General features: G+C 45.6%; 1 protein-coding gene across 1 annotated transcript in view; it reads left to right on the top strand.

Annotated features, from left to right (window-relative positions):
• Positions 1-25,071, top strand: part of PIGK (phosphatidylinositol glycan anchor biosynthesis class K) — a 477,281-nt gene that overhangs the window by 241,326 nt on the left and 210,884 nt on the right. Inside the window, exon 9 of the mRNA XM_086954133.1 lies at positions 2,897-3,069. Coding sequence (XP_086810259.1) covers positions 2,897-3,069 — 173 coding nt within the window. The remainder of the gene's footprint in view (positions 1-2,896; positions 3,070-25,071) is intronic.

The raw sequence follows: 25,071 nt of genomic DNA, 5'->3' as shown, positions 1-25,071 counted from the left end.
GCCATTTTTTCTGAAGCGAAGATTTTCAAGTGTGAAGTTCAACAGGGCTCGGCCCTGAGCCCCACATTTTTCATATTTACATGATGTCGCTGGCATACCTAATTGAATCACTTGGTATCCAAGTGGTTTCCTATGCAGATGATACCCAGCTTCTGCTGTCTTATGACAAGAATTCATGGGAAACTCACAATTTGCAGCCTGCATTGTAGCAGTGATGGGATGGCTTCAGGCCAACTCTGTACAATCTAACCCAGAGAAAATTGAGGTACTGTTATCTAGTACCAACCACATACTCCGATAGTCAGGTGCCTGGTTGACTAGTTGCACTTTACCCCCCCCCCTTGAGGTGGCCAAGAATTTAGGGGAGCGCATCGACTCACATCGGTCCTTCAAATTCTAGATCTCAGCAGTGCTTAAAACCTTCTGTAGGATACTGAGGGTGTTAAGACCATTTCTTATCCTCCCTCAGTGGGAAGCCCAGAAAACAGTTATTCAGGCACTGATCCTTTCAAGAGTGGACTACGCTACCATCCTGTACCTAGGGGTCCCGTTTTACCTAATTAAGAGTCTGCAAATGGTACAGAACAAGGCAATTCATCTTTTGTTTAAACTTCCTAAAGATGCCTTAGTCTCCTACTCCTGTAACCAATTGCACTGGCTACTGGTGAAAAAAATGATTAAAGCCCGGATGGTGGCACATTCTGCCTTCTACAAGACTGGTACCAAATACCTGTCCAAAAGGATTGTTGAATACTGTCCTGTAAGACCACTGCGCTCTCAGTCTGCTCGATTGCTGGATGGTGCCAAGCTTTAAGAAAGTCAGGTCAGGAGGTTGATGCTTTGGAGTGGCAGCAGCCAGATTGTGGAACAAAGTTCCCTGACAAATTAGACAAATTAGAGAACTTCTCCCGTTTAGAAGACACGTTAAAACCTTGTGTTTCCCTAAGATCTAGACAGCACTCCCGGACTCACCCTACTTTCAGCCGCTCAGCGCCAGGATACCTGCAAGGTGGCAGTTGCGCTTAACAAGTTGAATAAATAATAAGTAAATAATAATAATTCCCTCCAAATGGAAGAAGAGTGGCCATTCAGCCAGCTCGTTTCTGGCAGCCAAGTACGGAAACGAGCGCCCTCCTCCACTCAGATGCATTCCAGAGAAGAATTTATCTCGAAAGCAAATGAAAACACATGAGTTCAGATTGCGGAGTGGTTGATATTCTTCTTTTGTCCATCTGTCTTGGCGCCGGGACACACTCGCAGCAGCTGCGCGCTGTCGAAATCTACTCATTCATTCATTCATTGCATTTCAATACTTCCCCATAATACATAAGGCTCTGGCAGGACTCAGCCTGTCTGTCCTAGGATTCCCATGGTGCCGTTTTGACTCAATTCTCTCTCCATTTGGATGCTAAAATACAGATCATTTGGAATCGATCACCACCATGTGCATTTCCCAGAGGAACCGAAATTGATTTTCTAAAATGTTGTACCTAGTTAAAGAGAACCCTCTTCCTGGCCTGCTATTGTTCTGATGTGCCCTAATCTTTCTGTAGGCAAAATCTGAAACCTTGCACACGCAGAACTAAGGGCCACCGCCTGTAACTCTCCCACGCTGAGCAGGTGTTAGTCTGCCCTCCCAGCACCTCCATGTGCAGGAGCAAAGACTGAGTAGAACGTATCTTCTCCTAAAACAACAAGACCTTTCCAACTTGATCTCTTTAGATGTATGTCTTCTTGAAGGACCAGAAATATATGCTCATCAATCAACGAAGCATAATCTTGATAGGTCCGACCATGCAGCATATGGTTGTCCATTTATAATTACCATCTATATATATCCCAAGCTCCTTACAGCATCTAAGCGCTATGTAAATATGAGGTATGTGCTTTCTCTTGATTGCGCAAGTTTCTACAAAGTGACGGTTTTAAATAATTACTTAAACACACTACATCTCGAGGTAGACTTTATCCTCCTGAAGCTCTCTTCCCAGTAGCTCAAATTCCCTCTCTCGTGGATGTCTCAGAACTCATTGGACAAGATACCACACTTGGATTGTGGCAATCTGGAATATGTATACACTACAAGTATCAGTTTTTAAATAGTAATCCTAAGCCTGAAGCTTTACGTGTCTTTGACCAGTCTTCAAAATGTTAAACTTGTTCTTTATTGCCTATCTGCACTGTGGGGTTGATTTATACACTTGTGACTCATGGGTGATATCTGTTATAATGGTTCTAACGTAGCGCTACAATCAAACAATCAGGGGTAAGCGCAGCTACTCACCCGCGAGGGTCTGAAGGCGTGGGAGGGAGGAAGGGGGGGGGGAGCGGCTCCGTTGAGTGCTGGGGTCATCCTAAGAGCCAGGTCTTGAGGTCCTTCCTGAACTGGAGCAGTGTGGGGACTTGACGGAGGTGGAGGTCGTTCCTGGCCTTGGCTGCCAGGTAGGAGAAGGACTTTCCTCCCGTTCTGGTCTTGTAGATGCGTGGGACGGTGAGCAGGGAGAGAACAGCTGATGGGTGCGTGGAAGGAGAGGTGGTTGTTTAGGTACGCTGGTCCGCTGTTGTGGAGAGCTGCCTGTAATAGATTTAAGTACCTATCCTTAATATGGAATCCTGTTCCGCCCCACTGTGCAAAACATATCAGTGCCTTACACTAAACATAACCACCTGCTGTGGTCAAAGACTAAAAGAAGTTTGCTCAATGTTGTGAGAAAACCGTATGAGTGTGGACTATAATTAAGTTCATTATTTTGGTTACAGGTACTCAACTTAATTGAATGTTGAAAGCTTTTGAAAATATACTTTTCGGTATTGAGCTCAAATACCACTCTGTTTGCTTTGAAATGCAACTTGTACATTCAAGCCACTCTGTTTAATGTAGGCTATAACATTTCAGTTTCAGGTATGCCCGAAAAGTTTGTGTGTTTCCACCCCTGGACATCGAACCGACCTGTTTCAGAGAGACCCCCAGAATGTTCTCATTACCGATTTCTTTGGGAGTGTTCGAAAAGTGGAACTGACTGTGGACACCATTACTCTGGATCCTAAATTAGAGCAAGTAGAAAAAAGGTATTTTATTGAGCATATAATCATTGATTCCTGCTTGTATAGCATGCCAATCTTTGTGACTTGTATTGTATTCTGATTGCATTAGGACCCGGACCACCCAGGTTGGCATCCTGACCCGCCCCCATCCAAAACCACAAATCAATACTTGACGACCAGAACTGTGGATTACAGAGGCCATGTTTATTACAAACCATCACACAAACATGACAATATATGAATCATACAATTTGATACGATATGGATTTATCAAATTTAATCGCTAACCAATATTTACATTTAAATTGACAATAACATCATAATCCATCAGCAAGTCAGACAGAACTCAATTTATATACACAAAGAATGTTGTCTATTGCTCCAGCACTAAGGGGCCTTCTGGCTCGCGTTTCCCAACTAACTGAGAACCACGCATGGCGCAACCCACCTGCATCCTTGAGAGGTGAGCCCTTGCCATCTGGTCCTTGTCCGCCACCTGAGGGGCCCACACCTCCACCACCAGGCTGCCCATCGGGGCTCGTAGGAAATAACCAGGAGCGGATGCCTCATGCCCTAGTTGTAAACTGGCGCCCTTGCCCCAGCCGGTGTCTCCATTCTCTCTGGGCTGAGCTTACCGTCTCTCCCCCTCAGTGCTGGCCTAGGTAGTATGCAGAGGACTCCCCTTAACAATGTAAAGGCAATTTATGTGGCCTCCTTATCGCCACTCTCTATTCCACATCCAACACCTCCCCTATCTCTACATTTAGTGACGGGTGGGTGGGAGATTCAGGGAGACCCCTGCATACCGGGGCCGGCGCCGTAAGGAAGAGAGGGCGAGGACCAGGGCAAGTTGCCCCAAATAGGCCCACGCCTATTCCTCCCCCTCTTTGTTGCCGGTTCAGCCGGAAGTGACATCACGACGTTTCCCTGGAAGTGATTCTTGCTGTAGTCACGCCCAGTCCATAGATGAGGCCCACAAAGGAAGCGTGGCCGGGTTCCCGGGGGCCTGCGTCCTAATGGCGCGCTTCATTATATTTTGCGCTTTTCCATTATATAGCGCTTACTACCCCGATAAGGCTTTGAAGCGGTTATCATGAGGATATCGATGTAAATTAGAGATGAAAATATCGTGGACGTGGGGAGGGTATACCAGCCACATATCCTACTGGAATTGCTCTGGCTTACTGGGCGCTTTTCACGTACTCTTTCGTCTTGTTCCTTCTCAGTGCGTGCTACAGTGCCTGCATCTGTATTGTTATTAAGGGTGGGCGTAGTTCGCGAAGTAGCGATACGCAAAGCTACGCGAAGTGCACTTCGCACTACGCGAACTTCACGTAGCATTACGCGAGCTGCGTAGTAGCATGTTCGCACTGTGCAAGATGTGTTTTCAATGATTGCACAGTGCGGACAAGCATCCGGCACTGTGCAATCATTGAAAACTGCATCTTGCACAGTGCGATCTGTAGTTTTCTGCTGCTCGAGTAGATTATTACTCGAGCTGCAGCTTTCTCAACGCGAACTGGTAGTTTCTCATTGAGAGCGGTCGCAAGTATGCGCAACCTCTCACAATGAGAAACCTTACCTCCCCACGTTGAGAATCTCGCCGGGATGTCATTTTGCTTGCTCGCGGTCGCGAACATGACGTTCAGGACCGCGAACAAGCAAAAAATGAGCGCTGCACTACACTACGCTGCACTACGCGTGTTCGCACGGTGCTACGTGCAGCTCGCGTAGTGCGAAGTTGCGCAAACTTCGCAAACTCCGCGAGCGTAGCGTAGTGCTTCGCCCAGGGTTAATTGTTATTTGCAGAGTTCCAGCAGAAACTCTTAAGGGGGACAGCGCCATGGGGCATGGAGAGGCCTGGTCCACCGGGTATTTGTACACCCTGCAGGTGAACAATGATTACTGAGAAGCTTACGCACAAGCATGAAGTGCATGGAAAAAGTATGTGAGCTATCATCCTCAGTGTAATGGGAGAGCGGTCAGTAAGAGTGGTAGCGGGATCAAACACCTGGCTATAAAAACAACAACATATTTTGTAACTGTGTCTGCCTGTCCGTCTGTCCTTCTACCCGTTCGACCAGAGAATTGCATCCTGGTTGGTGCGGTGGGAGACAGGTGGCTCGAAAATTTGGAAATAGACTTCATGTTTAAAATGAAAGAAATGCTTTCAAAATATGTTTTTTATTAATAGACAGAGAGTAAGAGGGCAAACATGTTTTTGTGTCCATTAAAACTACACACTCCATAACTCAGCTCGTAACAGCCTACATTATTTCTCAAAAAGAATATATATTGTTGCTCTTACAGTTTGACATAATCAATTTAAACCTAAACGGGTTCCGAAGCAGTCTTTAAATTTGCTAATTAATCATTTGCACACATTGACATTTCTTTCAGGAGCCGCCCCCTGGCGATCGGGGTTGTTTATTCATTAGCTCTGCCCCTTTCTCTGCCTCACAACACAGGAGCCCCGTTTTCCCTTTTAGTGGGAGACAGCTCAATGTCGGCTTTACCCGTTCAGGGGCTGTCGTTGTGAAACAACACATAGCACTAGTTTTTGAAAATTAAAAAAAAAACATGGGCAGCCCTTCCTTCTCCGTACCCCCTCACTCCGACCTCTGCATAAAAGTATTTTATTGTTACGATAAATGTGTCCCCGCTACAGCTCGAGCCATTCGAGGAAATAATGATTTGTTATGCTCTGCTGCCATCTTTTGTTTGCTGCGAGGTAAGCATTCCGCGTGCAGTAGTTCTTTTGTCCACATAAAAACATCGGTATGACAATGAATTGAAGGAGGTGAAGAAAGTCGAGACTATTTGCAAGTAGATTTGCTGTGCCCCTAATGCTTTTTATAATTTGGTTTGATAATCTTCTCTAGTCTGGCATGCAGGGTGGCTTTCTGTTATAGCCACACAGACCAGTGTCCTAAAGCAAATATAAAAACTGTTATTAGATCTTCAAGTAACCGTTTGTATAATTCTTTCAGTGTTTTATTCTTCCGGTTCGTTAAACAATTATAGAAGTCCATCCATGCGTTTAACACACTTTTCCATAATAGAGGGAACAATAGGAAAGCTCTGGTTGAAGCTGAAAAATTGGGTCCGCAGTTTTATTACGCAACAAGGAGGAAAGGATTTTTACTAAAATTCTTATAGTATGGAATTACCACATGGAGCGAAACAGACTATTTATTGCACTTAAAAAAAAATCACCTGCTGGTATGAGAGGACTGGAAATAGATGTAATTAACACACGAGGTTAGCGATCCGTGTGAGGTAATCCCCTCAATGTAGAGAACTCATTTGAAACGGAGTGTCATATGTTTGCTCACTGCGGACCCTTCGGTGGGTGATTCAAATAAACAAGCATTTGCAATGCAACAGGTCTCGCATTTACGAGAGTTTGAGCTACTGACATTGTAAATGACAATGGCTTTAATTTTTTTTTTTTTAAACAGCTAAATAAAGTGAAAGTGATTTATATAGGGCATGGCTACCCAGAGGCTTCCCCGCATGAAGATAAGAGCTGTGATGTGAGATAAAAGGCCCCCAAATGGCTAGATGGAAAGAGCCAGGTCTCCAGCTTCTTCCTGAAACTTATTTCATTGTGCTGCCTGCCCTCTGATGTCCAGTGGGAGAGCATTCCACAGTTTTGGTACCAGGTGGGAGAAAGATATGCCTACCCATCTGGTTTATTTTATTCTAGTGGTGCTGAGGAGTTGTGAGTGAGAAGACCTTAGAGATCTCGAGGGAGCATAGACCGAGATCAGGTATTTAAGTTTGGGTGGGCCTTTGTTATTTATTGCCCTGTGGGCTATGCAGAGGGCTTTAAATTGCACCCTTGATGCTATCGGCAGCCAGTGGAGTGCTTCCAGGGATTCTCTCACTGGCACTTGTCTATGGAGTTTGAGCAAGAGCCTTGCTGCCTCGTTCTGCACAGTCTGGAGCCTCTTGATCCCATAGTTGGGGGAATCTAAGTAAAGGGAGTTCCCATAATCAAGGCGGGAGACTATTAAGGACTGTATGACTGTTTTCCTGAGATGCTACGGGATGAGTTTTAGTAGCTTTCTGAGTGTCCCCAGGAGCCCAAAACATACGCCCAACAGTTTGTTTGCTTGTACGTTCATTGAGAGAGCATTGTCGAGCAATATACCCAAGTCTTTTACAGCCAGTTTAGGAACTGGGGACCTCCCATGCAGGAAGGCCAGTGATTTAAGGGTCTTGAAATGGACTTGTTGCCCAATATCATGTATACGTTTTTTTCACCGTTCAATTTTAGAAAGCTATTAGACATCTAGTTATCCAATTTGGTCAGGCAGGGGCCCAATGAGAGGATTCCCCGGTGGTCGTCCTGGGCAGAGCGACATCAGCTCGGTGTTGTCCGCATACGAAATGCCTAGGATGTCAAATTCCTGTATAATGTTGGCAAGCTGCCTTACATATATATAAAATAAAGTCGGGCTCAGAGAAGAGCACTGCGGCACTCCAGATTTTAAGGGTAGACTGTCAGAGAGGCCAACCTGGTCCATAACTTGCAACGATCGATCCTCTAAAAAGGAGCAAAGCCATTCCAAGGCCCCACCCTGAATACCTATGTCCTTCATCCTGTTTTTTAGCAGTGTGTGGTTGATGGTGTCAAATGCCGCACTAAGGTCATGCACAATAATTGCTGCTGAGCCTCCACTGTCACTGTCACTGCTTTTGCTTTCCTCGGTGAAGGCCAGGAGTGTTGCTTCTGTACTGTGATGGGAACAGAAGCCCATCTGCGTGGAGTGGAGGAGTGCGTTCTCTTCCAGCAATTTGGTTAAAGCTTGGTTGTAATGTCATTCCAGGAGTTTACTCTGTAGAGGAAGAAGGGAAATAGGACAAAGGTTACTCGGAGTGTCAGGGTCTAAACAGTTTTTTTTTTAAAATTGGTTTTATAATGGTGTGTTTCCAAGCAAGAGGGACCGACCCCAATTCAAGTGACTTATTCAGAAATTTCATTAGAGGCGGAAGGACCACCTCCTTCACCTTAAGGAGGACATGTGGGGGTGCCGAGTCCAGAGGAGAGCCTGACTTGATAGCTTTGAGCAAATTAAATTGTGGCTTCCTCATCAAGGCCTGGGAACTGTGCAAGGCTAGGGGATGCATCTGGGACACTGGGCATGTGAGATTCAGCTAGATCCGGCTGGGGAGCGTTTTGGAAGAGTTCATAGATGTCGGACACTTTTTTTGGAATAAAAGGCATTGTCATTTACAATACCAATTGCTTAAAATCTTACAAATGCTAGACCTATTGCATTGTGAATGCGTTCGGCGCCTTTGCTATAAAAATAACATTAAAAAAGCGTTAGAAGAGAGCGTTTCCTGCCTGAAATAGCTGGCAGAACAAAGCTATTTGAGAAAATAGTGCTCTGAGGCTGTAATTAAAGCCTACCGAGTAACAACACAGGTAACGGGGTTTAGTCATGGGAGGTTAGAAAATGAGAAAAGGCGGGACTACTAAGCCTATTGACCAATGAAAAGCCGCAGTTTATAGTGGACAAGGGCAAAAGCCAAATTTAAATATGGACGGAGAGTGGCAGAGTTTCAAGTTCATACCTAAATACAGCATCCCTCGCAGAGCAGCCCATGCGCTGCCCAGGCTCGACTTAAAAATGAATGCGTCTGTCTGAAATGCAACTGGTGCTCATGTAAACTGCTCTGATACCTTAGGGTTGAGTTTGCGCTGTAGAAAACGATAAAAAAAAATGTTCATCAGAATGAATGTTGACTTATTATTTGTTTGGCTTGCTGGCTCAACTGGAAAGGTATTTATTTTTGAAGGCAGGTGGTCAGGCCATCTCCACTCTCAGCCACGTTCCTTGCCTGTTATTTATATTTTACTATGGTCAACCTGTGACCAGTCACATTGAGTAAAAGTAGCATTTGCAATGCTTTCGGATGTATTCATTATTGGGGCCAAAACAGCTCTCACTGGTCTCCCTTGTTCATCACACCAGCGTCTCTTTGACAAAATGCAAGTGTACACAAATTAAACCCTGTTATCTCATTGCTGTTTTGCCTACCACACCTATAACCCTTAAAGCTTCAAAAAGTTGACAAACTCCTAAAGCCAGCCGATGGAAACGAGTATCAAATAACTTTTTATCTCGTAGGTGTACGTTTTAAAGATAAGTTTACAGCTGCGCGCTGGAATGTTGCCAAATCTCTACTTAGTATTCAACTCTCCCTCCAAATTATCAGCCCAAACTGTATAAGAGTTTCTTATAAATGAACAGAGCCAGGCCTCACAAACCAAGGCTTGCAGAGCCGCAGACTTTATCCTCCTGCATGTCCAGATGTCGGCAGGTCAAAGGAGGTTTTACACCTTTGAGTCATTCTGCTTTAAAAGTGAGGGGAATTACCTGCATGGAATTTGAAAAAAGCAAATGGACGAAGCAAGGAAAGGGTGCAGTAGCAAAGGCTGTTACTAGGTGTCCCTGTGGGTGCAGTTCCTTATGTTAAACAAGTCTGTTTATAACTCCACAGGGAAACCTAGTAACAGCCTGTGGTACTGCACCCTTTCCTTGCTTTGTGGATGGGGAGATGCAGCTCCGAAGTTGCAAGCAGAAGAAAGTTTGGCGCTCGTTAAACGGGCGCCACACTAAAAGTATGCATGAGATGACTATGTAAGGGAAACAAAATGAGGAATAATAAAGCAGGGAGGATGGGAGGTGATGGTGTTGGGATGGCACTGGGTAGATTAAGTGCAGCAATGATGGGAGGGAATGAGAGGCAGCAGATTGCCAGAGGTGGCCAACCCTCCTGCCCCCCAAAAAAGATTGTTGTCACCAATTTATAAAGCAGACCGTGTAACAACACAAGGATAACGTCCAGTCATTCTGGAAGGTTACAAATGCAGAAAAGGCAGTACCAAGACGGGACTACTAAGCCTATTTACAAATGAAAAGCAAAGATTTTGCATGCAGAGTAACAGGAGTCAATTGAAAAGATGGGCGGAGCTTCTATTCTATGGCATACCCGAATACAGCATGCCTTGCAGAGCAGCGCATACGCTGCCCAGGCTAGAGTAAAGAGACTGTTGGACGCTGCCCTTCAACCATGTAAAGGGCGCTGGTTGTGTAAACCTTCGTTTGAATATCCGTCTTCCTGATGTCTTAGTACACTGAAGCAGACTCTTTAAATCAGCAACGGAATACGGCATCCCAGCAATATAACATAACACAATGTAAAACCATAACACATGAAAACTTGGCACACCATAGTATAGCAAACCTGTAATGGGCCTGATCATCAATAGTTACACAAGAATCTGTATATCCAACAGTCGAGGGGTCACCAAAAACTTTTTTAACTCCCTCCCGGACTTGTCTTGGTCGCTATGTTGTGGTGTATCTTAGTTCAAACGCTATACCAGCATGGATCCACCCAAGTGTACATGAAAAAAGGATTTGGAGCAGAGAGAAAGCACTTCACGGTAGTAACACCAAGGGGACCACTGGCTGGTATTCGTCAGCAGGTCCACTTATCACCATCGGTCACTTTCTCTCTGTGAAAAGAAAAAATTGTGTGTGTATTTTTTTAACAAAAACTCAAACCCATGAAATCAAAATATGGAAACCTAAATGTGAATATAAGATATATACATGCTAATGACATGCATGCCCAATGGACCCCGTGAGGATATGGACAGATAATCCTCACCTCTAAAAATTGGTGAAGCTAACTAGCTTGAGATAACTTTATTCGATACCGCTAGCTTACCAAATGAAAAATGGTTCCCTTCAAACCATAATCAATTATAAAGAGCCAACATGTTTTGTTGCCAAGGGACAATTCGGGCAACTTCCTCAGGGCTACTGGGGTTCCAAACCAATCCTTCATGGGAGGTTCACATCAAACCTATGATGGTATAAAATACAAAAAGAAGAGAAAAACGCCAGCTGTGAACACACTCTTCTCAACAGTGATTTACTAATTCTTCATTCACAGTACCATGTAATTGCTGCACCATCTAGTTGCGTCCATATATAATGTAATATTGTAGCGCTGCAGCCAGCGCTACAGGTAGCACTCTCAGTGACTCACTCAGCCAGAGCTGAGGAGCACAATACTTTAACTGTTTGTGAGGCAGAGCTGCTGGTGGCAAGTCTGGAACAGCAGTGCTGGTTCGCTAGCACCAGCGTGGTAGCTAGTTTCAGTGGAATAAAAAATGCGTGACAAAGCATTTCAGTGCGGTGATGCGGAACACCGCACTGAAATGCATTAGTGTCACACGTGATGCGTGATGCTTGACAGGACTGCTACAGAAGCAAAACACCAGGGACAGACGGGCGCTCTACTTGCTGCAAACGTGTGTCTGAACTCGGAGCTCTGTCTTTCATTTCCTCGCGAAGAAGGACAATGGTTCTTAGCTTAGTCTGAGTGCCCTCGTCCTTAAGCCGGTACTGACACCACTGCCAAACACCCAAGGAGCTAGAAGTTAGTGAATCAATCCTTTTTAAAATATCACATAACAAGCCATCTGTACCTTTGGTCTGCAAACTGAAATACCACAATTTTTTAATTAATTAAAATGTGAGGCCTATTGCATTGTAAATGGTTGTTCAAAGCGCCACATGGGGCGCTTTTACTTTAATGGCTCAGAAAAGGGGGGTGGTGATGGACATCACCACCCCCTTTTCTGAATCGTTTTGTCCACCATAAGCGTGGGAGGGTATACTCTGATGTGAGTCCCTTGCTCACTGCACCATCAGGATTCAAGCAAGCCGGGCCGAAGACGGCTGAAATGCCAGAAACCGGTCCCCGGAAGCTTGTTTCCTTCCCAGTATAAGAATTGGCGTGGTAGTTTGGTCTGCCCTGTTCCCATGATGCACTGGGCCAGGGACAGACTAATTTGCATGTAGCCAGGTTCGGAGCTGGGATGGTGCAGTGAGCTAAAAAACGGTGATGGATCAAGCCCTGATCTTTGGACTGGGTAGGAGTGTTCTGCTTAATTCAGATACTCTGTCCATCACCACCCCCTTTTCTGAATCGTTTTGTCCACCATAAGCGTGGAAGGGTATACTCAGATGTGAGTCCCTTGCTCACTGCACCATCAGGGTTCAAGCAAGCCGGGCCGAAGACGGCTGAAATGCCAGAAACCGGTCCCCGGAAGCTTGTTTCCTTCCCAGTATAAGAATTGGCGTGGTAGTTTGGTCTGCCCTGTTCCCATGATGCACTGGGCCAGGGACAGACTAATTTGCATGTAGCCAGGTTCGGAGCTGGGATGGTGCAGTGAGCTAAAAAACGGTGATGGATCAAGCCCTGATCTTTGGACTGGGTAGGAGTGTTCTGCTTAATTCAGATACTCTGTCCATCACCACCCCCTTTTCTGAATCGTTTTGTCCACCATAAGCGTGGAAGGGTATACTCAGATGTGAGTCCCTTGCTCACTGCACCATCAGGGTTCAAGCAAGCCGGGCCGAAGACGGCTGAAATGCCAGAAACCGGTCCCGGAAGCTTGTTTCCTTCCCAGTATAAGAATTGGCTTGGTAGTTTGGTCTGCCCTGTTCCCATGATGCACTGGGCCAGGGACAGACTAATTTGCATGTAGCCAGGTTCTGAGCTGGGATGGTGCAGTGAGCTAAAAAACGGTGATGGATCAAGCCCTGATCTTTGGACTGGGTAGGAGTGTTATGCTTAATTCAGATACTCTGTCCATCACCACCCCCTTTTCTGAATCGTTTTGTCCACCATAAGCGTGGAAGGGTATACTCAGATGTGAGTCCCTTGCTCACTGCACCATCAGGATTCAAGCAAGCCGGGCCGAAGACGGCTGAAATGCCAGAAACCTGTCCTCGGAAGCTTGTTTCCTTCCCAGTATAAGAATTGGCTTGGTAGTTTGGTCTGCCCTGTTCCCATGATGCACTGGGCCATGGACAGACTAATTTGCATGCAGCCAGGTTCTGAGCTGGGATGGTGCAGTGAGCTAAAAAACGGTGATGGATCAATCCCTGATCTTTGCACTGGGTAGGAGTGTTCTGCCTATTTCAGATACTCTGTCCATCACCACCCCCTTTTCTGAATCGTTTTGTCCACCATAAGCGTGGAACAGCAAAGGCTCAATGTAAATCTACGGAGCTTAGATGGAGAAAAAGCTATGCACCTGAACTCAAAGAAAGTTACAGAACTGAACTAAAAAAGTATCAGAAACTGGTCAGAGCGGAGAAAAGTATGCACTATAAAAATAGAATTGAGCAAGCAGACAATCCCACGAGAGAGTTGTTTAGTATCTACAAAGATCTCACTATTCCATCACGACTAGATGCTCAAGACACATACTCTGCTGAGATATGTGATCAAATTGCTGACTTCTTTGTAGAAAAGGTGGATAGAATCCATGCCACCTTTGTAAGCAACACAACTCCCGTAAATACCAACGCGGACACCAGATTCACCCGAACATACAAATCCCCACTTACCAGTTTTAAAACCCCTGACAAACAGGATCTATTGGAAATCATTAATGGCATACAGTCCGGCTCCCCCACCGACGCCTGTCCACCGGATCGGTGTAAGGGAGTTATGGAAAGCACATTAATTGATCATATTAGTCATATGATCACTTTATCTTTCCAGGATTGCTATGTTCCAGAAGTATGGAAAACTGCCCAAGTTATGCCATTAAAGAAAAAACCCAACATTGATATTTCTCAGTTCCAAAATCTCCGCCCAATTTCACTTCTCCCTTTCTGTGCTAAAATCATAGAAAAAGTTGCTAATAAACAACTCATGGAGTTTTTGGAGAAAGAAGCTCTCCTTCATCCCTCCCAGTCAGGATTTAGATCAGGCTACTCGACTGAGTCGGCAGTTCTATATTCGACTGAATGTATTCGGCAGATGGTGGACGAGGGCGAGACAGCGGCGTTGGTCCTATTGGACCTTAGTGCAGCATTTGACACCGTGCTGCACTCACCGCTGCTGTCTCGTCTCTCGGAAATTAGAGTAATGGGCCCAGCACTTGCTTGGCTACGCTCCTTTCTGACCGATAGAAGTTTCCAGCTACACTGCCCACCCTTCAGATCATCTCCTCGGAAGGTGAGCCATGGGGTTCCACAGGGCTCTAGCCTTAGACCTACATTATTTAACATCTATATGGAACCCCTGGCACACATTGTAGAGGATTTTGGGGTGGGCATTGTCAGCTACGCTGACGACACCCAGATGGTGTTCAAGCTAACCCCTGACCGAAGAGAATATGCCACCAATTTCTCGGACTGTATGTCGGCAGTAGCGGCCTGGATGAACAACAACTGTCTCCGTCTGAATGGCGATAAGACAGAATTACTGGTGGTCGGGAGAGCTGCGTCTGCGTGGTCTCATGCATGGTGGCCTAGCGAACTGGGTAATCTGCCTACCCCCGCAGAGGCGGTCAGAAACCTAGGCGTTATGCTGGACTCCTACCTCTCCGGTAAGACCCAAGTCAACAAGATAACGGGAAAGTGCTTTGGCATATTAAAAGTTCTTCGAAAGGTGTTGGATCTTCTTCCCACCGAAGCCAGGAAAACCATAGTCCATGCACTGGTGACACCCCATTTGGACTATGGGAATGCCCTCCTGATTGGACTCAGCCAGAAGGGCCTTCATCAATTACAATGCGTGCAGAACGCTGCCGCACGACTGGTGCTCTGACTCCCAAGAAGAACCTCTGCTAAAGCTGCCTTAGCCAAACTCCATTGGCTCCCAGTCAAGGAGAGGATTAAGTTTAAGACCCTTTGCTATGCCCACCGCATCGCTCAGGACAAAGGCCCTGAATACTTAAAAATCTCCTTACTATACATCGCCCGACTCGGAATCTAAGATCGTCGGGCATGATGATGTTTAAACTTCCCCGAATCACCAGAGCCAAAATGGGAGGAAAATCCTTTAGATACCTAGCCTCCAAACACTGGAATGCGCTCCCGCTCCACCTGCGGATGGAGCCATCCTGAACTGAGATTTAGGACAAAATTAAAAACGTATTTGTTCCCTAGCATGTAATCCTTCTCTGAGCTCCATTGCCACTGCTCCTCTGGATTTCTGTATTGTATTAGCAGTCAGCGCGGGGACACACAGTTTTGTGCAGCCAGGCGCTTTATAAATGTTTTTATTATTATTATTATTATTATTATTATTATTATTATTATTATTAATCGTGGAAGGGTATACTCGGATGTGAGTCCCTTGCTCACTGCACCATCAGGATTCAAGCAAGCCGGGTTGAAGACGGCTGAAATGCCAGAAACCGGTCCCCGGAAGCTTGTTTCCTTCCCAGTATAAGAATTGGCTTGGTAGTTTGGTCTGCCCTGTTCCCATGATGCACTGGGCCAGGGACAGACTAATTTGCATGTAGCCAGGTTCTGAGCTGGGATGGTGCAGTGAGCTAAAAAACGGTGATGGATCAAGCCCTGATCTTTGGACTGGGTAGGAGTGTTCTGCTTAATTCAGATACTCTGTCCATCACCACCCCCTTTTCTGAATCGTTTTGTCCACCATAAGCGTGGAAGGGTATACTCAGATGTGAGTCCCTTGCTCACTGCACCATCAGGATTCAAGCAAGCCGGGCCGAAGACGGCTGAAATGCCAGAAACCTGTCCTCGGAAGCTTGTTTCCTTCCCAGTATAAGAATTGGCTTGGTAGTTTGGTCTGCCCTGTTCCCATGATGCACTGGGCCATGGACAGACTAATTTGCATGCAGCCAGGTTCTGAGCTGGGATGGTGCAGTGAGCTAAAAAACGGTGATGGATCAATCCCTTTTCTGAATCTTTACTTTAATGGCGGCAGTGTCCTTTTTGTTAGAGGCGACTCATCTGAAGACGGGGGTGTGGCCGCCATTAACGTGAAAGCGCTGCATGAAGCGCTTTTACAAACTAAAGTTAAAAAACAAACGTCCGTCATTGTCCCAGCAGCTTCGAAAGTGAAAGTGGGCGTGGCCCACTGAAAGTAAGCAAAGCACGTTGTCATGCTTACCGTAGGGAAAAGTCAATAAATAAAAAGTACACCTACCGTGTAGCAACCGAGTAAGGGGGCCAGTAGCCATCGGAGGATACAAATGACGACATGGCCTTACTAAGGAGGGACTAACAGTCCTCATAATGAATCAGAAGACCGCATTTACAAAGGACAAACACACAAGCCAAGGAAAAATAAGGGTGGGGGAGTGGGTGAAGCTTCTCTCCATAATGAACTACCACAAATCTTCGCAGATCACCGCTTGCGAGATGGCTCGCGCTCAACCTAATAAATGTAGCGAGCAGGCGTGTACTTGAGAGCGTTAAAAGCCAAGAAGTTAAAGTACTGTGCTTTCTCCAAATCAAGGTGGACACGGATCATATAAAGCCCAGTGCTCTAAATGGGGGCACTTGGTAACAGTGACTTCCTCGTTTGTTCAAGAAAGGAAGTGACTGAATTGGGCTTCACATCCAGGACTACGAGAAGAACATTTAAGTGCCCTCCTGATTCAGCCTCTCACCACACTTGCAGTAGGTCTCGTGTTGCCCCATTCTTTCACAGATATTTCACCTGTTTTCAGCTGAAGTCTATTTATCTCCGTTTGTCTTTTTGACGAGAAGTTGTGCCTGTTTTAGAGCAGCACCTGCCAACTATCTGCTCAGTTATTTTAAGGGATGGCATGGGTGAGCCTTGTTGCAAATTCATATTGGAGGATTTTGTGAAAGGTGGTCCTTTCTATGTGTGCATTACCCGAATCGAAAGTACACTTTGAATTTAATTTTTAATGAAAAATAGCAAGATTTGTTTAAGACTAAAATGTGTGACATATTTCTGCTCAAAACGCGCTGCATAAGGTTGAACACTATTTTTGATCGCTGGTATGTTTACATTTCCTTTCTTAACCCCATAGTTCTGGAAATAATTTTTTAGGACAGTCCTCAGGGACAGAATATTTTGATAACTTTTTTTTCTATTTATCTTACTGCTAAAGTCGCTTGTTGCTCTTTCAGTTTCAGCACTTTCTTTAAAAGCTTTTCAACGTAAAATGCAGGTTCAAGGGCTTCAATTTTCTCTTGAGTGCCTCTGCAAATCTCACATTAGTATTTTCCTGGTGCCATTATTGACAGTGTTTTTTTTTTATTACCAATTTGTTCTTTTTATATCTTGGACTGTTTTGGACTTAGCTATTACATCACCTAAGATGAGAGTTTTTTCATGTCCAACTGTGGGCAATGACAATTTCATTATAAAATCACTTACTTTAGTTGTTAGCGTTAAACGCTTTTCTTTAACTACCAATGTTGTTTCCTTCCTTTTGCTTTTGCTTTCACTACGCGTTGAGATGTTCTATTGTCTTTAATTATTTCCAAAATGTCGGAGGAGCCCGCAGGAATCTTTTATTGAGACAATGAAACATTGTTCTGAAGAGAATTGTGATGGTGGTAAATAAGCACTCTTTCTGACAGAGACTTCTAACCTCAGATTCCTCACCTTTTGAACATTTCCCAGGTGTCAGACTGGATCAGTAAACTTTTGATCAGTAAGTCTGCATGCTTGTTAATGGCACCATGCGGCTCCTCCCTGACGCAGTTCTGCTCCAGAAATGGCATCCAGGGTCTATATAGGCGCCACTCCCATGACATCAGGTCCTTTCTTTCCACACCAGCAGACGCAGATCTGGAGCTACCGCTTGCCTCTTTGAGATAGCTTTTAAACCAAAAACTTTTCATTGTGGAAAGGGAATGTCACCTTTCAAGATGACAAGAGTCATACCCTGTAAGGACTGTCACAAACAAATGTCTGTGACAGATCCTCATTAGGTTTGCCTGTGGCCCTGAGATCAATTAACCCAAAGGCCACATGAGACCATGTTAGAAATGGGGGTCTCTAGTTGTTAGAGGTATGCACCTTTGTCCACATAGGGGCCCTTCCTTTTAGTCAAGGTAAGGGGATTACACACTTTAGATAACCCCTGCTCACCCCCTTGGTAACTTGGCATGAGCAGACACGCTTATCCCAAAGGCAATGTGTAAATTATTTGTATCCAAACCCACAATAACACAGTGAAGACACCACAAATAGACACCACAGCAGTTTAGAAATTAAAGTATCAATATCTAAACGAAACAAGACCGAAACGACAGTATTCCAATATATGTTTATTAAGATATCACCTTTAAAACGGTTATTTCCAAAATAGAACTGTAGAACCAAAATAGGTCCACCGGGCGCTATTACGACATTGTGAAAGGCACTAATCCAAAGTATGGTGCCGACTGCAAGGTGCAAGTGCCAGCCACGGAGCCACACGGACCCCCAGACAACAGTACATTGGAAACAAAGTTAAAAGACGATGGATGTACTGCATCGTGGAGGTGAGGTGCCTTTGCCGAAGCGAAGCCGATGCCTGTCTGCCACGGGGGAGGCAAGGAGTCAAGTCCGTGGGGAGGCGAGACATCACGTCCAAGACAGGGGAATTTAGGTGGCGTCCACAATGAGGTGTAGGTTCTGGTGAGGCGGTACAATATTGAAGAGTTCATGAAGTGACCCTAGTCGGTTATCAGCTCAGCAATAACGTGAGTGCTGGTGTTGAGAAGGCCGATAACTGCAGGCATTGAAGCATCAGAGCTTCAGTGCAGGCGGGGCGGGCATCATGCACTTCACGAGGGGTGCCCCCAGCCTAGGTGCAGGTCGCGGCATCAATGCTGACGGCATCATAGTTGTTTTTCTTGCTTTGCAGAACGAACCACACATTTTTCAGGGCCCAGGAACTGGAAATGGCGCCTGTTTGAATACAGGAGTCCACATAGGGGTCCAAGTGCTAGTCAGTGGGTTGCAGGTGAAGTCTTTGTGTCCCTAAGACAGGAGGCAAGCACACACACGCCCTTGGAAATTCTTCTCAAGCAGGTTTACAGAAAAGTTCCAGTCTTTGTCCTCTCTTTGGCAGAAGCAGCTACTGCAGGCCAACTCAGCGAAGCAACACAGCAAAGGTGCAATACTCCTTCAGCTCACCAGCTCTTCTCCATGGTAGAGACTTCTCTTGAATCCAGAAGTGATCTAATTATCTGGAATTTAAGGTCCAATACTTATACCCCATTTTCTCTTTGTTCTTAAGGGTCTCTCAGCCCTGTCCAAACAAGTGCTGTCCTCTCTGGTCCAGCTTCGCTACAGGACGAGGTGACAGTATTGTGCAAAGGAGACACAGTCTATTCAGGTGCTAGTGAAACTCCTCCGACTACTCTAAATTCAGATCTGGCCTATTGAGCCCAGATATGAGTCATCCAGGAAAGGCATGACACACCTCAACCCCCCATGGGACTGTCTAAAGTGATTGCACATCATCAGCTCTTGGCACTCCAAAACCAGACGATGAATACACAAACAGGCAAAAGGCACACCGATTGGTTGAACACGAAAATGCCACGTTTACTAAACGATGTGGTAGTAAATTCAGAGAGCCTTAACTGTATTTCTCTATCTTGTCCCAGTGGAAACTTACGTTTGTAAGATGTGACAGTGCAGCTGTCATGATAAACTATGGGACAAACAGCCTTTCAATATTGAGAAACGAAGTACACACTATTTAACTTCCAGGACATGTAAAACACACCAATACATGTCCTGCCTTTCACATACACTGCACCCTGCCCATAGGGGTGCTTTGGGCCTACCTGAGGGGTGCCTTACATGTAAGAAAAGGGAAGGTTAGGGTCTGGCAAATGGGTGCACTTCCCAGGCCAATGTGGCGATTACAAACTGTATGTACAGATGGACCAGTGGTAGGTCTTAGACACATTTACAGGGCTACTCGTGTGGGTGGCACAACTAGTGCTGCAAGCCCACTAGTAGCATTTAATTTACAGACCCTGGTACACCCAGTGCATGCTACTAGGTACTTACCAGTAAATCAAATATGCCAATTGTGGAAAACCAATCATAATTATAATTTACCCAGAATATATGCACTTTAGCACTGATCAGCAGTGGTAAAGTGGTCAGAGCCAACGAAAAATTGTCTGGAAAAGTTGGAGGAAGAGGCAAAAAAAGTTTGGTAATGACCCTGTGAAAAAGGCCGATTCCAACAGACTGTGAAGCAAACCTCTGTGTCGTTAAGCACAGGAGGACTCTGCGACGAGACCGATCGAAGTCGAAGGGTCATTCCTGGTCCTGGTCCAGAAGTCACAGGAGTCATTCCTCAGGTCAGTCGTCATCGTGCTTCAAGTCTTGGCCCTTGTCTACACTGTCAAAAGCAGATGTGAAGTCTACAAAATTGATAAATAGTGTTTTTTTCCAAAATGCTCTCCGGAATCAGAACTGACAGCCACTAACGGTGTCTGCTCCTGACTTGGTTCGAAATCCTGTCTGATTAAATGGAACTGTGTTCTGTTAGATGCCCTGCCTTCCTGTTCATCCAAGAATATCCTAAAAAAACATTGTGCCCCAATGTCTAATTGCTACCTTAATAGCTAGCTGGGTCAGAAGTGGAGCCCTTCTTGAGAAGAGGAAATAACATTGATCCTTGCCAGGTATCAGTTAAGAACATATTTTGACGACAAGACAGTGTGAGAACAGCAGTTGAAGTAAGCCTGACCAAAATTCTGTATTGGACTTGAAGAGCCCAACTGGAAGGCCATTTGGGCCACAACGGCATGGCTGATCACATTAAATTTTTTTAACGGTGTTCTTATAATGATGTTTTGTGGACTATGAGATGTCTTCATTCGAATGATCACATAATGGGACGGAGTCTCTTGAAAGAATAAGTTAATTTAGTAAATAGTATCCACTTGTCAGTGGATATGTTAGAACTTGTTATGGTTGCCCTGTTTGTAGGTCTCGCGTACCATACAGAGCAAGTTAGCAAAAAGACCTATAGTCTGCTTACAGTAGGCTTAGTGCCTGCCCACTGCTCACTATTGGTTGGCTTTGTCAGTCTCATTTTCTTGTTTTATATTCATTTGCTTGTGTGGGTATTGCTTCCACTTCCTGTGTTTGTCCATCACCCAAAGCATGGATGCATTACTTGTGTCCTTCCACTGCTTGCTTTAGAACACCCACTCTTTTTCGTGAAGCGCTCCAAAAGAGTACATGTGTTTTCCAGCTATCTCTCTTCTGTACTGCTTTTCTCCTCTCTGCCATGGTTCATCTTAATCTCTCTCACCCGTGTTCTTCTCCCCTGCCCCTTCCATGTTGTGCTCACCATCCTTTGGTTCTCCCTACTGCATAGACATCTCACCTGTATGCTCCCTCAACTGCTCCAATTCCTCTCTAGCCAATGTGCTTCTCTTCCACCCCCTGTTCAAGTGCTCCGTGTTCCTTTTTCTCAGGCCCTCTTGCTTCCTGCCACCTTCCGCTCCCACCCTCACCGTCTGTATGGCTTCACCCCACGCACGCCCTCAGGGCATTCTAGACATTCATATTGTTGTCATCTTTCAGGCCTGCACTCCTTCTCCTAAGGACCATTGTATGCCTGCTGACCTTGGCCAGCTTCTCATTTGGATTATTTTGACTGATAGCCTTTGCCGTTCGTTTCTCCTATCGTTGTGCTCCCTCCAGCGTCATTGATCCCAGCTCTGCAGTGAAGTTCAAGGCTGAGGTCTGGTCGTCCATGGTGGCTGCTATTGCTCACCGAGCCACAGACCTTGAGCATGCTGCCAGCATGCTCCTCTTCATGGCAGTCTAGATCTCTCGGGCCATAAGAGACAGTCTTCAATCGCATTTCGATACTGAGGGTGGGTGCACTACTTCACTCTGACATTTGAGATCCATGTGTATCTACGTACCTAAGAGAAATGAAGAATCTGTGCTTGATCTGGGTGCACATAGAATTGGCAATTCCACTTTGACAAAACTGCATCACCATGTCACAATGTATCCTACTTTTCAGTTAGTTGTATACTATCACAGTCACAGGGTGCAAAGTTCAGAACAAGGAAATATTGCTGAGTAAACAGACCATAAGCGCCTTTCAAAAAGCACAACTTCTTTGTGTATGCACGTGTTGTGGTTTCATAATACAGCGCCGATCGGAGCAATGTGGCGCTATTCAAATCACTGTGTAAAGGATTCCACGGAATAAAGTAACTTTTACCAACTGAAAAAAATTGTTCCAGTACCCCATTTAAGGAAATAAAGAGCGCCTGTTCCTGGAAGTAGCACACAAGGTGCTCCTGTGCTCTAAGATTGCATGCAGTTGTGTCCATCCTCCTGAGGTATGAACATGCCTGTCCAGATATGTAGCTGCAGCATATGTAGGAATTCAGTAATTTGTTTAGTTGTTAGTGTTAATCGCCTTTCTTTAACTACCAATGTTGTTTCCTTTCTTTTGCTTTCACTTCGCTTTGAGAAATTGCCTTAGTTTTATTACTTCGAAGATGTCAGCGGAGCCCGCAGGTATCTTTTATTGAGACAATAAGACATTGTTCTGAAGAGAATTGTGGTGGTGGCGGCAAATAAACACTCTTTCTGACAGCGACTTCTCACCTCAGATTCCTCACCTTTTGAACATTTCCCAGGTGTCAGACTGGATCCTTAAACTTTTGATCAGTAAGTCTGCATGCTTGTTAATGGCACCACGCGGCTCCTCCATGACGCAGTTCTGCTCCAGAAATGACATGCAGAGTCTATATAGGCGCCACACCCATAAACTCCTCTATATATTGCCACCACTCACACACACTTTCAACATTTTCTGCTAAGTTAAATCCTATCAAATCAGTGTTTATTGAAATAAAATATCCATAAAAGAATCACACAAATACAATTACAAAAGATCTTTAAATTCTCTATAAGATTTATAGAAGTGATCATGTAACGTGGACAGTTTGTTATACTCAAGCCAGATGCCAAGGTGGCATTTACTCAATTGCCATCAGGTTTTAAGGCATTATAAACCATCAGATGAGGGATACTTAAAGGGCTGTTCATGGTCGTATCTTAAAATGTCCAGATATAGCAGCTGTTTGCTTCTTTGAATGGCATATGAGACATAGACAGAAACTTGATGGCATACATTCACATTATTCAGATTACGAATAAAGTTAAAAGAAGAGAAGCCAGAGATGGGATATTCATGAAAGTACTTGCTGCTTATAGTGGTACTGCCTTTTTAACCCCTTCACTGTGGCGGCTATTCCGACGCAGTGCTAAGGGGGCAGGCGGGAGAGCGGCAGGCGCATGCTGGTGACGGAACCGCTCCTTCACCAGCGTCGCTTGCGCTGTGCTTGTGATGGAGCGGTTCCGTCATGGCCCCGCCCGCTCAATAGAACGCTCAGCGCAGGCGCGGAATTCACGCCGCGCATGAGCGGGGAGCGGGCTATGACTGAACCGCTCCTTCATCAGCACAGCGCCACCGCAGCTGATGACGGAGCGGTTCCTTCATCAGCAGGGGAGGGGTTAACGTGATTAGTGAACATCTGTTTCATTACAAGGCATCACCTCCCTACTGACCATGACCTTGTCTGTGCAGTACCCTTCCGTTAAGCCAACTAGTCAGTGACTACATGCGTGACCATCACTGTGACCGTTCCTTGACTATCTGCTGGCACATTCTGTGACCGTACTTAGCCCCCACCCCCTTTTTTATTTTGTTTTTTAAGAACTTCTTGTAATTCCCGAAGCTGCACTCTGACTAGGTTTGACAATGGAAAACTGTTTTGGCTATTGATACTCAAAATGCTATCCATGGCTTTTAAGCGCTCTTGACCACCACTCATCATGCTTTAAAGGTAGGTGTGACCAGTGAGGCCAAGATCCTTGCCAGACTTTTGAACTATCAACGTGGAATGAATTACACTTAGAGGGAATCTAAATGGAATTCCACTAAATAGTGGCAATCCTCACAATCTGACGTAAATCTTGCATTACCGGAATACTTTGGCAAAAACTGCATTTAATTTGATGAAAAGAAAGGTTTCACTGCTCCAAATGTTTGGTAGAGGAGAACCCCAGTGTTTAAGCATTTGATGCACCAGTTGCAGATGATGCAAAATGCAGCTACCTGTTTCGTTCTTAGTACATCCAATACTCAAGCTGTGAGTGCTCTTGTAAGTACATTTTCTGTTAGTTACACATCTTCGTCTGTTTCCTCTTTTCTGAAAGAGAATCGTTCACACAGTATCCCCACAGATGATTTTTCGTCATTACCCCTACCCTAATCAGCACCTGATTAGCGGTGAGTAGTGAGCGAAATCCTACTCTCTAAACAGAACTTTACGAACCGCCTGGAAATTCTGATCTGTGCACAATTACTATATCTTCCTCGATTTTCCCCTGACATAATTTTGTTGACAAAAACGTGTATTTTTCGGTGGGAAACTTCTGGAAAGGCAATTCTTGCAGAATGTGATGTTGTAAACAAACATTCCACCTGTTATGCATCATTCTTGCCTAAAAAACTCTGATTAGGAGGTATTTATCACACTCACCAGTACCACTGGCCCTTCGACTTCCTCCCCTCTCTACCCTTCCGGGTCCCTCTCCAGGATGGTTCTCCGGGGCATCCTCATTCAGTTTCCAGCAAACAGATATGTAGATCAAACGTTTTAAAAACCTAGTAATCCCCCAAACGTTGATTTTTAAATGGTTCTTTTTAGGTCGAGCCTAGACGAAAGCAAAGCGAAGCTTTGCTGTCTAGGTCGACAACTTATGCAATCACTTTCAGGGGAATGTGGACAGCAGACTGTCACGAGCGTCTCCTGCCGGAGATTCTACCTCGTGAGCGCGCACGCCCAGCCCGGCGCCGTGCACGTCCCCTGCCACAGACACACATATGCACACGCAGACAGGAAGGGCCACACACACACACGCACAGACACACGCGCGTAAGCCCCCCCCCCCCCCGCCCCGCCCTCGCCGCACACACGCAGGAGCGCACCTACACACACGCACGCACACATACAGAGACCCTTCACCCCCCCGCCCCCTGCCCCGCCCCGCCGCATACACAGAAGCGCCCCCGGCCGCCGCATACATACAGAGACACCTCCCCCCCCCTCCCCTCCGCAGCTCTCCCCCCACCTGACAACACTCACCGGGCTCTGCTGGCGGGGGCTACACGAGAGCTCC

The sequence above is a fragment of the Lissotriton vulgaris genome, chromosome 1_1 (genome assembly GCF_964263255.1).
Source record: "Lissotriton vulgaris chromosome 1_1, aLisVul1.2, whole genome shotgun sequence".
Lineage (NCBI taxonomy): Eukaryota > Metazoa > Chordata > Amphibia > Caudata > Salamandridae > Lissotriton > Lissotriton vulgaris.
The sequence above is the reverse complement of the archived record's forward strand: the minus strand, read 5'-3'. Positions and strand labels throughout refer to the sequence as shown.